The following is a 15598-nucleotide window of genomic DNA, read 5'->3' as shown; positions in this document are numbered from 1 at the left end:
CTGGGAACCCAGCCTCAGACGGCAGCCTTTGGGGTCTGTTCAGGGTCCAGGCTACTGCACTGGTTTTAGGAACTGAAGTGACTGGGATTCATAACACCCCGAGGACTTAGGGTCAGTGCCTGTGTGCTCTGTGTCTGCAGGGAGCCAACCTACGAGCTTGTACCTCTAAGATGAAACACAGAGACACAGAATGTAAGCCACTTGGTCTATGGTTTTTTGTTATAGCAGCCCAAGATAGGAGTCCTTCCAAACGCATTTGAAAATAAAATGCTTCTATAGGTCATCACGGTGACTTAGTGTTTCATAGAATACACTTTGAGAAACACTGCTCTGATTTCACTGTAATTCATTTGGAGACTTCATGTAACTTGTTGCATCTCATAGTAGCAGCACATGTTCAGCACATGTGTACAATCCCAGTATTTTGGGAGGCTGAGGCAGGAGGACTACAAATTTGAGCCCAGCCTAGGAAATTTAGCAAGACCCTGTCTCAAAATAAAAATAAAACAAAACAAAAAAAGGCCTGGGGATGTAGCTCAGTGTGAAGGCCCTGGATTTAATCCCCAGTATTTTTTGTTTTCATACACAAAATAAATACATTAAAGTAAATAAATACTGGGAGCATAGCTCAGCACTAGTGTTTACCTAGCACACTCAAGCCCCCTGGGTTCAATCCCCAGTACCCAAAAAAGAAAACAAAAAGAAGCACATGATCCATATTACATCATCTCTCCCCTTCTATCAATGTCCAGAGGATTGTACTCTATTCACAGGATAAATATACATTTACAGTCAGCTTTGGGCTTGAGGACTGGACCTGAAACATCAGCTCTTTTTTGGTCTCCAGCCTGCTGGGCTTCATGGCAACTTCATTATTAGCTCTTCTAGGTCTCCCGCTTGCCCACTTACTCTGCTGATCTTGGGACCTGTCGGCCTGTAGAAACGGGTGAGCTACCTCCTTATTTATCTATCTTTCCATCTATCGATCTATTCATTCATTTATTCTCCTGTTCTTTTTCTCTGGAGAACCCTAATACAGTAGAAATAATTAACTTAAGAATCAACTAATTAAAGAAAAATACCCCTAAAGACCAGGAAGAACCCCTGCCCCCGCCATTTTTGTGTCTTTGAGACAAGGTCTCATTGCACAGTGTGGGCTGGGCTCAGACTTGGGATCCTCCTGCCTCAGCTTCCTGAGCATTAGAATTATAGTCAAGCACCAGCACATGTGGCAGGAAACCCCCTCTTGAAAGGTTTAGCTATGCAGAATTCATACAGGATCAAGGATTTTTATTGACTAGAGTGAAATCAGATTCCATATTTGAAAAATTACAGTGCTAGCCAGAAGTGGTAGTGCATACCTGTAATCTTAGCACTAGGGAGGCTGAAACAGGACCATCACCGTGAATTTGAGGCCAGCCTGGGCTACACAATGAGTCCAAGCCTGAACTACATAGTAAGATCCTGTATTAAAAAAAAATGGTGCTAACATGAAATTTCTGGAAGACGCTGGTAGTTTCTCTTTATATCTCTAGTACAATGAATACTACAGCAAAATTTTTTTTAAATGCTGGGGAGTGAATCCAGGGCCTTTCACGTGCTAGGTGAGTCTACCACTGAACTACATCTCGAGCTCCCAGAAGTTAAATTTTTTTAATGTAACAAACATTTTGATGGTGACGGTGAGAATGATAGTTGAGGGTCGTTGTGAAGTAGTGCTGTCTTGCTAAGGCAGACTAGGTGATTCGCAGGGCAGTGGGCGGCAGAACTATCTGTGGAAGTCGCCGCAGGAAGCGCCCCTGATCTTGCGGACACAGGAGTACAGAGAGGCGCGCTTCTGCCTCTGCCCTGGGGGCGCGGCCAGCTTCTCTCCACCCTGTTCCTCTGCTCTCTAGTCTTCCCGCTCGCTCCGCTCCTCCCGGACCGAGGCGCTGGGGCACCAGCGTCTTCCCGCCCTTCCCTCACCCCGACTCTCGCTCTTTTCTTCCACCCAACGAAAGGAGCGGGGCGGGTGTGACGCGGCACCCACGCCTCGGGGCTCGCTCCCCGCCTGCCCTCGACCGCCCACCGGGTGTGGGCGCCGCTGCGCTCACCCAGACGCGGTCTCCCGTCCCAGGAGCTGACCTGCTCGCCCCTTGCTAATGGGGATAAGTGTGGCAGTGCCGAGCTGTGGCACAGGAGGCGCTGCTTTCCTTGAGCAGCGTACGAGCGTCCGCCTTGCCTCCTCCCCCGGCGCGAGCGCCCAGATAGGCCGTCGCGCGCGCGCAGCCTGCAGGCGCCCAGCTCGGCGGCCCGGCTGCGGTCCGCGGACACTGCCCAGCGCAGACCCGCTTCCTGCTCTTCCGGACCAGCACGACTGCCAGGAGCTGCCACCCAGGCACTGCCTCTGGTGCTGTCACTTCCTGCCAGGGAACAGTTACTCTGCGTTGCCTCAGGGTGCCGTCCTGCGTCCTTCTCACTGCTGAGCCGGTGTGCACGAAGCGATGTGCAGCTGGAGTCACCGAGGACTCAGGCTGGAGAAGCCCGGGCTTCACTGGAGGAACAGCAATCCAGTCCTGCGCGCGAGGCTGCAGTTTTGACGAGGAGCGGGCGCCGGCCCGCACGCCATCGAGTCCCGCCGAGCGCTCCGGCCCGCCCTCCCGACACCGCGGCGGGGGGCGGCGGCGGCTCCCCTATGATCACTGACCGGCGCGGCCGCAGCACGGCTGCCGGGCGCGGACGCCTGCCCTGCACTGTGCGCTCTGCACCAGCCGTCAGTTGTCTTTCTAGATTTTCATCCACTGATACGCACCATGTTCTTGGCTGTAACCTTAACTTTAGGTACCTCAATTTCTCCTATTATTTACATGAACTTAATAGTAAGCAATCCAAGTAGAATTCTGCATCCGTAGGACAGAGCGCTTTACATCAGTGCAAAATGTTTCTTCCAGTGTACACTGGGAGTAGACTTACTACCTTAGTAACTCCTCAGAGATCAGCCAATTCTCACTTGACGTCTGGTCTGTGTCAGGTTGTGAAGGTCTAACCATGGCTTACTTATTGTTCAGGAAATTTCTTTGAAAGGTTAATAATAATTGTTACTTCATGTATGTTTACATGTCTATATTTTAATTCTTTTATTGCACATTTTAAGTGAGAAATTCTTATTCAATCCTTGGGATTTTTAAAGTAGGAATTTAAATATAACAGAAGGGTGAAAAGTGCATAATTCCATTCAGACTTTAGATTTGGAGAGGACTGGTTATGTCAGGAATACATGATATAGAACTTATTAGGGTTTAACTCAGCCTTATGGAATAAATGCATTATTCCACGAAAGTATTATGTAAACATAGACTGACCTTTACCTTGTTACTCGCAGAGGAGGAAGACCCAGATTCTCCAGGTAACCATTTTTGGATCTTTTTTGTAGTTATGCGGGACTGCATCCAAGGCTTTGCACTGAGCTACACAGCCAGCCCTGAACACTTCTGAAATCCCCTGGTGTGGCTCAGGCGGGCGTGACCTGGGACCCTCCCGGCTTCGACCCCAGAGCAGCCGGATCCCCCATGGGTCTGAAGGCGCCGTCTCGGAGCTCCAGGAGAGCTGACGCAGCCGGGACTGCGGCTCGGGGCTCTGTTTCCGGTGCGGGACCCGAGGCGGGGCGCGGGCCCGGACGCAAGTGGCCGGGTCTGGACGGCGCACGCGCGCCAGGGAGGCCTGTGCGCCCTGGGCCGCCGGGCCTCGCCTGCGCGAGCACCGCTCTGGGGATCCGCGGCGCGCCCCCTCCTGGGGGCACCGGGGGCCCTGCTCGCGCGCTCCCTTCGGTGCGGCGCGGACACAAGTCTTAATTCCGCAGGCCCGGGGCCCCTGTTCCTGCTCACACTGCTACAGATACATGAATTTTTGTCGCTTTCCCCGCGGCGGCGGGAACGTGGGCCGCTCGGGATTAGGAGACAGATGCCATCCGACGACCTTCCCACTCCATCCCGCCTCTCTCAGGCGTGCGGTCCGGGAAGGCCCCACAGGCCCGCGCCAGCTCCGGGCGGCTTGCTCCGGGGCGCTGCGGCGCGGACTGCGACCGTGGGACGCGGCCGGCAGAAGCCAGACAAGCCCCGAAAAGGCGGATGAGACCTCGAGGGCGCGCGTCCTCCCGCCCGCTCCCGGGTGCGCGTGCGCAATGCGGCCTCTCCGCCCCTCCCCCCCCCACTCGCCGGGAGCTCTCACACCACCGCGCTCCACAATCCAAAAATAACCACAGTGAGAGGAGGAGGGCAGGGCCCGCGGCTCAGAGAGATGCTTCGCTCCCAGCCAGAACGCTCAGAACGCGGCCTAGGGCCCGCTCTTTATAGCCTGTCCCTTGAGCCCCGCCCCAGCAACTGCTCCTAGCAACGTCTGGCCCTGGCGCGCCGCCGCCTTATCTGCCTCACCAGGCCCTTCCTATCCCCTCCCCCACTCCGCCGTCGGCCAGGTCACGTGACTGCTCCAGCGGAGGGGAGGGGCTCACGGAGACGGGCGGGGCGCCGTCGGAGCTGTGGCGTCATCCCGGAGCGACTGGGTCCTTTGCCGAGCGTTTCCGGCGCTCTCGGGGTTCCGGAGTGGATGAAATGGCGGAGGCTGGGGCAGTAGTGTGGGTTCGCGGCCCCGGCTCCGTGTGTAAGGCGGTGCCCTGTCCCCCGGCTCGGTGGTCAGTACAAGACGTTATCCACCGACACTGCCAACATCTGGTGAGGATAACGGTTCCTGAAAACAAGGGAAAAGGGCGGACTGGGGTGGGGTCCGGCGCGGAGTTGGTCTGTCTGGGTGCGTCCTTTCTCTGGGTCTTTAGTTTTTGGCGCTGAATTTTCCAGTGGCGCTTCAAACTGATATTGGGAGGGCCGGGCATGGTGGGGCACTCCTGTAATCCCAGCACTCGGGAGGCTGAGGCAGGAGTATCTTGGCGAGTTGAAGGCCGACCTGGGCTACAAAGTGAGCTCAAGGCTAGCCTGAACTGCGTAGCGAGACCCTGTCTTAAAAAGACAAAAAAAAAAAAAAAAAAAAAAAAAAAACCGAAAAACAAAACAAAAAATCCCTGATACTGGGAGTAACTTTGCTTTTGCTTTGTGGCGGTGGTCGTTTTGCTTCTTTACAAAAAGATTCCTGTTGCAAATGCTTAGTACAGCCCCGTCAGTTGTGGTTCTGTTTTGGTTTTGTTTCTTTACCCATAAATGGGTAAAGGACGTGTATTTTGTCACACAGCCCTGTTAGCTTCTGCCTAGAAAAGTACTGTATGTCATAGCCAAAGCTAGGCCACAGTACACTTGTGGAGAGAAGTGGATTGGGGCCTGCCATTTACACGTGTCCAGTTGAGGGCATGGGTTCTTGAGACCTGCTACTTAAGTGTTTTCGTGGTCATTTGTTGTGACTGTTTATGAAAGATAAATGAAAACCTTTCAGGGAGTTCTCAAATTATTTCTGTGTTTTTACTAAATTCCCAAGCAGACTTTTACCAATTACGAGATATTAAACCTGGTTAGTTATCTAAAGAATTTAGTGATTTTCCTGAATCTGGTTTGAATTTTGATTCTTGAGCTGGAACTTTTTTCCTTTGTAATCATGCTCATCTGTGCTTCCCTAGGCTGTTTTCTCTATCAGCTTAACCAGTGGTAACAATACAAATTTCCAGAAGACCTGGGCCAGTTTCATGAAGAAGCAATGTGTGTTAGCAAATAATGTGGCTTTTCAACTTCATTTCCTTTCTACGTTGCAACTCAGGGTAAAATCAACAGAACTGCTTTTGACCATCTAAATGGGGAAATACTTTCCCAAATAGTTGACTTTTGGTGTGTTTGACAATAACTCTTTTGAATATAGTATTCAAATTTAATAACAGTACATCCAGAGGGAGACCAGAAAAAATAAGGTCTTAACTATGAAGAGTGTTGGCAGTAAAGTTTTCTGTTTTGTTTTCTTCTTTTGAGACAAGATTTCACTGTGTAGTCCAGGAGGTGGCCTTAAACTTGCTGTGTAGCTCCTTGTGGCCTCTATCACCTCCAGAGTGCTGGGACTGCCAGTGTGCACCACAGTGTCCAGCTAAGAGTAAGAATTTTAAAATAAACAAGAAATAGAATTGCACTCTATCTATTAAGAAATATAACTGTAGTGAAGGTGAATAGAAACAGTATTTGCAGGGGAATGAAAGGGGGGAAGTGATGAAAATGTCCTGTGTATGTATCAGTCTGCCAAAATGAGACGCATTAATCTGTATAAGGAATAAAAAAGAGTGGGGGAAAAACTTAACAACTTATAAAAGGACGTTTGATGAGGTCCTGGTCACTCTTCCCCAGGAACATGAGAGACAGTCTTTGGAAAAGAAAGGGTTTATTCAAAGCTACCTCTGAAGGAGATGGGTGGGCTCTTTTTCCCTCAGATCACCACCTCAAAGTGTGGAAAGGCTTTTAGAGTAAAAAAGCGGGGAGAAATACAACGAGACGATTGGTAAAGACATTGCTATGCTTTGCAATCCTCTTTGCCCTCTAGTTCTTGGCTTCTTTCTCTTGTGGAAATGAAACTGGATCCCAGCCTTTTGGGACCAGCATCTGTCCACCTGAGCTGAAGAGAGGAAGAGTGGCCATACTCCCTCAGCATGATGCAGTTTGGAGAAGCAGCATATTTCTAAAAGAAAAAGTACTTATTTTATTTTTTTGCGGGGGAGACTTCTAAATTTTTTTCCTTTGAGGGGAAAAAGATTTGGGAGAAGAAGAGGGAAGAACCTGTACACAAGAGTTTTACATTATTGGATGAGAAGATCTGAAGAAATGGGAGACAGAGGGGAAGGGAAGGGAAGCTGAGAGGAAGCGAAACAAGGAGGGTCTGCATGTGGAAGCAGCATGTTCAGGGCCTGTGTCTGCGACATGCCTGGGATTAAGTCCACTTGACTGGCTGTCACTGCGAGTCTGCACACAGTACAGAATGTTCTCGTTTTCACATATTCACTAGAACTATTGCTATTGTTAAATCACCCTAGAAGGCTGTGGCGTGGACAGGGACGGGGAGGAAGTGGGGAGGAGGGAGTAGGGACTTCTCTCCCCCTCCTCATTTTTAAGTAAGAAATAAAGCAGAAAGGAAAAATTATTTTTCATTCTTTTTTGGCTAAAAAAAGTACTAATTTTAAAGATCTTTTTGACTCTCTTGGTTACCATAATGATTTTTTATTTGCTGTAGTACCCTAGTACTTGAAATGTACCTAGACCAACAGGAGACACTTACTTAATAGTTGAATGAATGAAAGCTGAATGAAGGATTACCCTTTGAAATAGCTGTGTGATGTGGTTCAGAAAAATTATTCAGAGTTTCTGTTTCAGGAAGATACCAGTAATACATGCTCCTCCATTGGTGTTTGGATTCTTTATTCTGGGCATTGTAGATTTAACTGTGTACTTCTTGTTCCGTAGAAATTTGAAGAATAGCCTCTATTAGTAGCAACAGAAACTTGTTTAGAAAGACAGGTTTTATTTTCAGTACGTGATCTGACAGTGTGTGATGCATACGCAGTGAGTATGGGTCACCTGGGCAGCGATAGGATGTAAGAGACAGGCACGGGCTCCTAACTGGCCCTAAGAATGTTGACGCGTATACAGGGTGTTAAATGGAATACCCTTAGAGGGAGCATGGTGGTGCACCCTTGTAACCCCAGCCCTGAGGAGGCTGAAATAAAAGGGAATGTTGTAAATTTGAAAGCAACCTGTGCTACATGGTGAGACCCTATCTCAACAAAACAAAAACCTTTGTGCTGGGCATGTGTAGTTCAGTAATAGAGTGCATACTTGGCATACACGAAGCCCTGGGTTCCACCACCTGCACTGAGAATAAGAAAAAAAAGCCATACACTTTTCTCTGCCATTTCTCCTTAGGTCTACTTACACTTTCCAGGCTTTTTATTGATTTTAAATTTGGGAGCCAGGCTTGATGTTAGATTGCTTTGCCCTGTTTAAAAAGTCAGAGGAAATGACCTCTGGAGTTATTGGATCAGAGCCCTGCATATTCTCCCATGACTCATGTACCCATGAACCTTGGGTACATTTCTTTAAAAAAGAAAAAGATAAAAAGAATGTAGAGATCACTTTTAATCTGGTGATCCAGACTGTTTTCATAAGTTTGAGTCAGGTGTGGTGGCACATGTGTGTAATCCTATTACTGAGGAGGCTGAGGCAGGAGCATCACCATGAGTTTGAGCCTGGGCTACATAAGCAAGTTGACCTGTTAGACCAGGAAAAGTAGTTTTTATTTTTGTCAAAGATGGAAAGTTCAATGTATCACGATTAGATAATATTAGGAAAAACTGTACCCAGAATGCATTATATGAAATGGCTGTTTTTCTTTTAGTAGTTTTAATTTTTAGTTCAGCAAATATTAGTTGAACACAGTACCTGCTTGTAAGTGGAATAACAAAAAGATAAACTTCATTATGTCATAAAAGGCATTAAAAGTCCAAAAACTTGTCTCTAGGGTATGCCTGTGGAATGCTTCTTTGTGAAATGCAACGGAGCCCTCATTAGCACCAGTGACCCAGTACACCATGGAGCCGTTTATAGTCTGGAACCTCGACTTTGTGGTGGGAAAGGAGGTAGGACATCAGTGTTCATGACTTGGTCTTAACACCTCTATAATCTTTAGAATTATGTTCCAGAACAAATTCTTTGTTCTCTGTTGTATATTTCTGTTTTGCTTTATGAGATCTTTTATTATCTAATTGAATGTTTTCTTTCTTAGTCTTTTTGAGGAAGAAATTATATGGCTGGGCATGGTGGTGCACATCTGTAATCCCAGCACTCAGGAGGCTGAGGCAGGAGGATTGCTGAGAGTTGAGACCAGCCTAGAATACAAAGTGAGACCCTTCCTGAAAACAGAGAAAGAAAAGGAAAAGAAAGAAATGAATTGCATGATATAAATCCCACTTTCTTCAGCTGGTTGCTCTTAGGGAACCTAAGCTCTAAATCTGTAGGGAAGATTAGATGAAGAAAGATGAGTATTGTTCTGACTAGTTTGCTAAAGAGTGAGCTTTAAAATAATCCAACATCCTTCTGCTTTTATCAGTATTTTGTTTCATTATTGTTTGAAGGATGACCTAAAATCACCTTAGGAAACGTGACTGTTTACAGGTTAGTGTAGATAAGTCAAAGCTGTACTTAAACGTCTAAGTAGAGAAAAGAAACTGAAAGAGAAAACAGCCTGAACAGTCGCGTTACTTTGCCAGATGCACAGACACGTAACCCTGAGGTTATCTTCATCCGCAGTGATTTGGTTTGGTTTCAGAGCCTTGAGCTCTCAGACTGTGACCACCCTGCTGTTTAAAGTGAGTCCAAAGAGTGAAGTGTATTGCTCCCGCTGGCAGCTTCACAACACCTCTCCTCCTAGGCTCTCTGAGAAACCTGACCACATAGTTCTGAGTTTTTGATCTAGCAATCTTGGGATCTCTGGCGTTGGCTAAAGCCCTTAGAATATACTACACTGTAGTATTCCAGAAATGTAAAATGAAAGGTAAAGGGCATGAGTTGGAAGTCAGATTTATCAATCCTTTTCTCTTTGTTGCTTGGGTTAGAACCTTGGGTACATTTCTTTAAAAAAGAAAAAGATAAAAAGAATGTAGAGATCACTTTTAATCTGGTGATCCAGACTGTTTTCATAAATTTGAGTCAGGTATAGTGGCACATGTGTGTAATCCTATTACTGAGGAGGCTGAGGCAGGAGCATCGCCATGAGTTTGAGCCTGGGCTACATAAGCAAGTTGAAGGCCAGCCTGCACTATGTAGTGAGACCCTGTCTCAAAGAAACAAAAGTAGAAACAAATTGCTTTATATTCATCCTTGAACACATTTTAACTTGTGTTTTCCGAATACCTTTGCTCAGGTTTTGGATCTATGCTCCGAGCACTTGGTGCTCAGATTGAGAAGACAACCAATCGAGAAGCTTGCCGGGACCTCAGTGGAAGGAGATTGCGAGATGTCAATCATGAGAAAGCGTGAGATACCTACCTTTCTTTTTTTCTTTTGATTTTTTATTAGTACATATTTGCTATACATAGTGCTCACATTCATCATAGGGAATTTGTACCTAGTAGAATATATCTTAATTCTGTCTTTTTCATTCCCCTCCCTCCTTTCCACCATTCTTCCCCTCCCCCTGTACAAAAGCTTTGTGTCTGGTTTTTTCCTTCTGTTCTTTTTTTAAAAATCCCTTTTCCCTTCCAGTCCCCCATTGCCCTTCCCATTTGAACAATTTCTTCCTACTTCCCAATATCTAGCCTCCATTTTGCTCTTTATTTACCACTGAGGTTTCTCATGATTTTTTTTGAAGCCAGCTGCATACTTTCCTATTGATAGTGAGTTGTACACATGCCATGCATATCAGAAATATAAAGTTAGTTACATTGTAGTTTTGTTGTCGGATTTAACCTTTCCTATAATTTAAGAATCATCTTTGGCTTTTAGTTAAATTTATACAGTATCCTGGCATTGAGCACAGTACACCTTTCTAGGGAAATACCACAACTTGATAGTTCTTTCATTTATCTAGGGGACATTTTATATATCCAGTCATGCATTAACAGTATGGCTAAAGTGTCACTAGGCAGTAGTAAGTTTTCAGCTCCATTATACTCTTCTGGAACCATAGATGTGCTCTGTCTTGATTGAAAGCCTATGTGCTGTACGACCATATAGCATTTATATACATACTGTGCGGGTTCACTTATATACATACTGTGCTGGTTCACTTACAGCTCTTTTCTCCCTTCCCAGCATGGCTGAATGGGTAAAACAGCAAGCTGAGCGGGATGCTGAGAAGGAGCAAAAGCGCCTGGAGCGACTGCAGCGGAAGCTGACAGAACCTAAGCACTGCTTCACTAGCCCTGAATACCAACAGCAGTGCCATGAGATGGCTGAGCGCCTGGAGGATTCTGTCCTCAAAGGTGAGATGGAGTGTCCTTAGTATGGTCTGTAGGCACCCTGGAGAGATTGGCGTTAGACTGCTCCATATTGTGCACAAAGGACAGTTCTGAACATTTCTGAAAATCTGATGCAAGCCTTGGGCATGGTGGTGTGTACCTGTAATTACAGTTTCTTAGGAGGCTGAGGCAGGAAGATGGCAAGTTTGCTTAGAGCCTGGGCAGTTTAGCAAGACTGTCTTGAAATAAAATTTTAAGCTGGACGTGGTGGCACATGCCTGTAATCCCAGCCCTTGAGAGGTAGAGGAAAGAAGATCACTGTGAATTCTAGGCCTTCTTGGGCTGCATAGTGCAAGGCCAGTCTGAAATTTTGTTTTATTTTATTTTTTGTCTTTCTGAGACAGGGTCTCACTGTGCAGTTCAGGCTGGCATTGAGCTCACTTTGTAGCCTAGGCTGGCCTTGAACTTAACAACAATCCTCCTACCTCAGGCTCCTGACTGCTGGGATTATAGGTGTGCGCCACCACCCCCAGCTGGCAGTCCGAAATTTTAAAAAGGTGCAAGGTGCAGGTCAGTGGAAGAGTGCTTGTGTAATGTATGAGGCCCTGGGTTCAGTCCCTGGTACCACAACAAAACAAAGCAGACTCACCATATTTTACTGTCTACTGCCCTGCATACATTGTGCATACTTACCCTTTGATTTGGGCCTTTGGGCCCTGGGTAAAAACACTTTTTTATTTGTATGTGGGGAGAAGCTAAGTCTTCAGGAGGTGACTACAGTGTATTTGCTTCCAATTTTAGGTTAATCTTAAAAAACAGTTTTAAAGAAGATGTTCCTGTTAACTTTTAAGTCTGCAATGCCTGTTATGGGTATAATAGAATAAAAAGGAATCTTTTCCTAGCAGAAAGGTTGTTACATAACAGGGAAAGACAATTGTATACAAATAACCAACACAAGAGGACAAATAATTAGATTTGGGGGAGGACTGGACAATAAACCTGTCTGCCTCAAAGTTACGAATTGGAAATTGATGCTGTAAAAATCCAGTTCCAGGGTTGGGGGTATAACTCAGCAGCATGGTGCCTGCTTGGCAAATGGGAAGTCCTGAGTTCCATTCCCAGTACCCCCCACCAAAAAATCTTGTTCCCTCCCCATAGTGACTGAGTGTTTACTTGAAATCTTTGTGTATTTGAGATTAATCTCACCTAAAAGTACAAAATTTCAGTACTTTAAGAAATTAATTTGTTTATTTCTGTGGTACTGGGGTTTGACAGAGCTTTCACACTGAGCTACAACTGCAACCTCTCATCCCTTTTATTAAGGGAATTTTTTTAGAGAGGGGGCAGGGTCTTGCTAAGCTTGCCTCAGCTGGCCTCAAACTCTTGCACCTTCCTTAGACTCCCAGAGTGCTGGGCTCATAGGCTGTACCGCTATACTTGGCTCCTTAAGAAATATAAATCTAGAACTTCAGGTTGTGCTCTTTGCAAGCTAGGTTATATAATTTCTTTGAACTCAGTCTTGATAATAGAAACTTGTTAAAATTCTGGTTAGGTATACAGGCTTCCTCCAGCAAGGTGGTATCAGCTGAAGTCAGTGAAAATCGAAAACGACCTAACAGATCTCAGACAGAACAAGGAGTCAGTGCAAAGAAAAGGAAATGCTTTTGGTAAGTAGGTTTCATTTTCACCCTAAATTATCTCCAAGGACTGAAGTGATACATTTCTTCCTGTCTGCCTGGCCATGCGCTTTTTGAGGAGTGTTTGATGGATGCTCAGAAGACTGGAGGGCTACAGTTGCCAGGTCTCAGTGGTTGCCACACAGTACGTATTTTCATGCTTTCTGCTGTGAGCAGTATTAGTAGAAAATAAAGCGTAATTTTTTTCCTTGCAGTGAAACATTACATAAAGATAACTTTATATTCAGATTTGGGTATTGAGAGAATTAACCTCCATATATTCCAGGTACAAGTGAAGCTGTACTTCGCATGTTGCTAGTCTTTCATTATTGGCCAGACCTGTCCATCACTTGTGGATGAAAGGCACAGCAGCCCTTCTTTTACCCACTGTGCTATCATTCTCTGGGCCCTCTGCTTGGCCCTCTGGTTGACAGCTCAGTTTCCTAGGCCTGAGTTCTAGAAACTGCAAAGTTCCACTGGATTTTGCTTCCTTATTGGCCTTCCTTTGGGGTATAGCAGTACCTCAGTTCTTGAGCTTGATTCTATCCATGATTCTGCTTGAAAACCGAGTTGGAGGAGCACCAAATCAAACTCACTGATTGGGTTCAATGTAGACCTTGTAGAGAAATTTGATTCAGTTCTCATTCAGTTAGGTTTGTGACCAGTGACCAGAATCATGGAGAGAATGGAGTTCATGAAACAAAGTACCAGTGTAATTATTAACCAAAGATCAGGTAGCTTTTGACTTCAGAAAATTTTGTGTGTTCCTTCTGACATGGGAATTAAATGTTCCTGAGAGAAAAGGTACTGGCGTATTCTGTATTTATTTTTTAAATCAGGTTTACTGGGCTATAATTTAAATACAGAAAAATTCACCCTTTCCAAGTGAGCACTTCATTGAGTTTTGAAAAATATATATAGTCATGTAACCATCACCACCACAGTCAATGTATACAAGAATACTACTAGTTGGGCATGGTGGTGTGTGCCTATAATCCCAGCACTTGGGAGGCTGAGACAAGAGGATTGTTGCGAGTTCAAGACCAGGCTAGGCAACATAAGTGAGCTCAAGGTCAGCCTGAACTGCATAGTGAGACCCTGTCTCAAAAAGACAGAAAAGAAAAGAATAATACTGTCAACCTAAGTAGTTCCCATGTACCCTTCCCTTTACCCCCCACATTGGCAGCCACTACCACCAATGTGATGTTTGTTCATATGTTTTAGTCCTTCCCAAAATGTCCCTATATACAATGTATATATATTTTTTGAGGCAAGGTCTCACTGTGCAGTTCAGGCTGATCTTGAACTCACTATATATAAGAGGCTGGCCTTGAACTCCTGGCAGTCCTGTCTTAGCCTCCCAAGTGCTAGGGTTACACTTGTGTACCACTATGCCTAGCCTCAAAAGTATATTGTTTGTACATTTTTTTTATGTTTTTGGATTTTTCAGATAGGGTCTCATGGTGTAGTTCAGGCTGGCCTCGAGCTCTGTCTCACTTAGGCTAGCCTTGTACTCAGGCAATCCTCCTGCCTCATCCTCCCTAGTGCTAGGATTACATCTGTGGGGCACCACACCTTGCTTTAAGAATGTATTATTTATTTTTTAAGGGTGTATTTAATCTTCATGTGTTTGCAAGATTTTTGTGGTTTATTTTGCCATTGATTTCTCATTTCATTGCACTATGATTTGTTAATATGTGGGATTCTTTTGATTCTTTTGTATTTATTTAAGCAAGCTTTATGGTCTAGTGTGGGTCTGTTTTGGGGAAAGTTTCATGTGTTGCTGAAAGCAATGGGTTTTCTGTTGTTGGGCTGAACACAGTGGGTATCTGTTAACTCTGTTCAAAGGCGTGATTCAATTCTAATATTTGTTATTTTTTGTCTAGTTGATTTATTTGTGACAGTGTTGTGGTACAGTCCCTCACTATGACAGTGTTGATGTTTATCTCTCATCTTTTGTGTCCAGTAGTATTTGTGTTATGAAGTTGGGTGCCCTGGTATTTGGTGCATCTATGTTGCAGGTGGTATCTTTTCCTTGTGAATTGTTCCATGTATGTTTGTAGTGACTTTTTTGGCCTCCTGTGATCAGTTTTGGTTTGAAGTTCATTTGTCTGAAAATATGATAGCTATTCCTGCTTACTGTATAGGTTCCTGTTGTATGAAATACTGTATTCTTTGATTTTTAGTCTATGGGCTTTTTGAAAGATTACATGTGTTTTCTTATTGGGGAGTTGAGACCTTTTACATTGAGTTATTACTGATAGGTTTTGACTGATCCCTGTCATTGTGTTGTATGCTTTTGTTGCTAATTTCTTTCTTTTCCCTGCTCACACTGCTCCATGTGTACATCCCAGTAGGCCTTTTGAGGTTGATGTCTTTGTTGTTTCTGTCTAGGGTATGCTTGAGTATTCTTTGACTGCTGGTTTGGTAGTCATCAATTTCTTAAAGTGCACCTTGTTGTGAATACTCATTTCTTCATCAGTTTGGAAAGGTACTTTTGCAGGATATATTAACACGTTCCTACCAGCTTGAATCACTGGTAGTATATGCATGACTGTACCATTGGATGGCTTGTACCACTGGTAGTACAAATATACCTAAGCACTTTTATCAGTCTTTACTAATAAAATTAACAAAAAGCCACCCAATGAGACCATTATGTATGTATCACTGGTGGTTCAAGCCACCATGCAATGAGACATACAATTAAGCCCTGTTGTGTATGTGTTAATCTGGCTTGAAAGTTTTTTTTGGGGGGGAGGGTGCAGCTTGAGGAACTTCCTTTTAAAGTCTCCTGGTCTTTAAGGTTTATTTGGAGAAATCTACTATAATTCTTTTTTTTTTTTTTTTTTCTGATACAGGGTCTTGCTGTTTAGTTCAGGCTGGCCTTGTGCTCACTTTGTAGCGCAGGCTGGTTTTGAACTTCCTCCCTAGTGCTGGGATTACAGGCATGTGCCACCACGCCTGGCTATCTACCATAATTCTAACCTTTATAAATGTTTTTTTTTTTTTTTTTTTT

The 15598-nt window shown here is 45.0% G+C and overlaps 1 protein-coding gene across 1 annotated transcript in view; it reads left to right on the top strand.

Annotated features, from left to right (window-relative positions):
- The first annotated feature begins 4520 nt into the window (after positions 1-4520).
- Positions 4521-15598, top strand: part of Sde2 (SDE2 telomere maintenance homolog (S. pombe)) — a 29542-nt gene continuing 18464 nt past the window's right edge. Inside the window, exons 1-5 of the mRNA XM_005404490.2 lie at positions 4521-4706; positions 8467-8584; positions 9868-9979; positions 10758-10927; positions 12456-12570. Of these exons, the coding sequence (XP_005404547.1) occupies positions 4587-4706; positions 8467-8584; positions 9868-9979; positions 10758-10927; positions 12456-12570 (635 nt within the window). The 5' untranslated portion in view covers positions 4521-4586. The remainder of the gene's footprint in view (positions 4707-8466; positions 8585-9867; positions 9980-10757; positions 10928-12455; positions 12571-15598) is intronic.

This window comes from Chinchilla lanigera, unplaced genomic scaffold, assembly GCF_000276665.1.
Source record: "Chinchilla lanigera isolate Chin_1 unplaced genomic scaffold, ChiLan1.0 scaffold00088, whole genome shotgun sequence".
NCBI classification, from domain to species: Eukaryota; Metazoa; Chordata; class Mammalia; order Rodentia; family Chinchillidae; genus Chinchilla; species Chinchilla lanigera.
The sequence above is the reverse complement of the archived record's forward strand: the minus strand, read 5'-3'. Positions and strand labels throughout refer to the sequence as shown.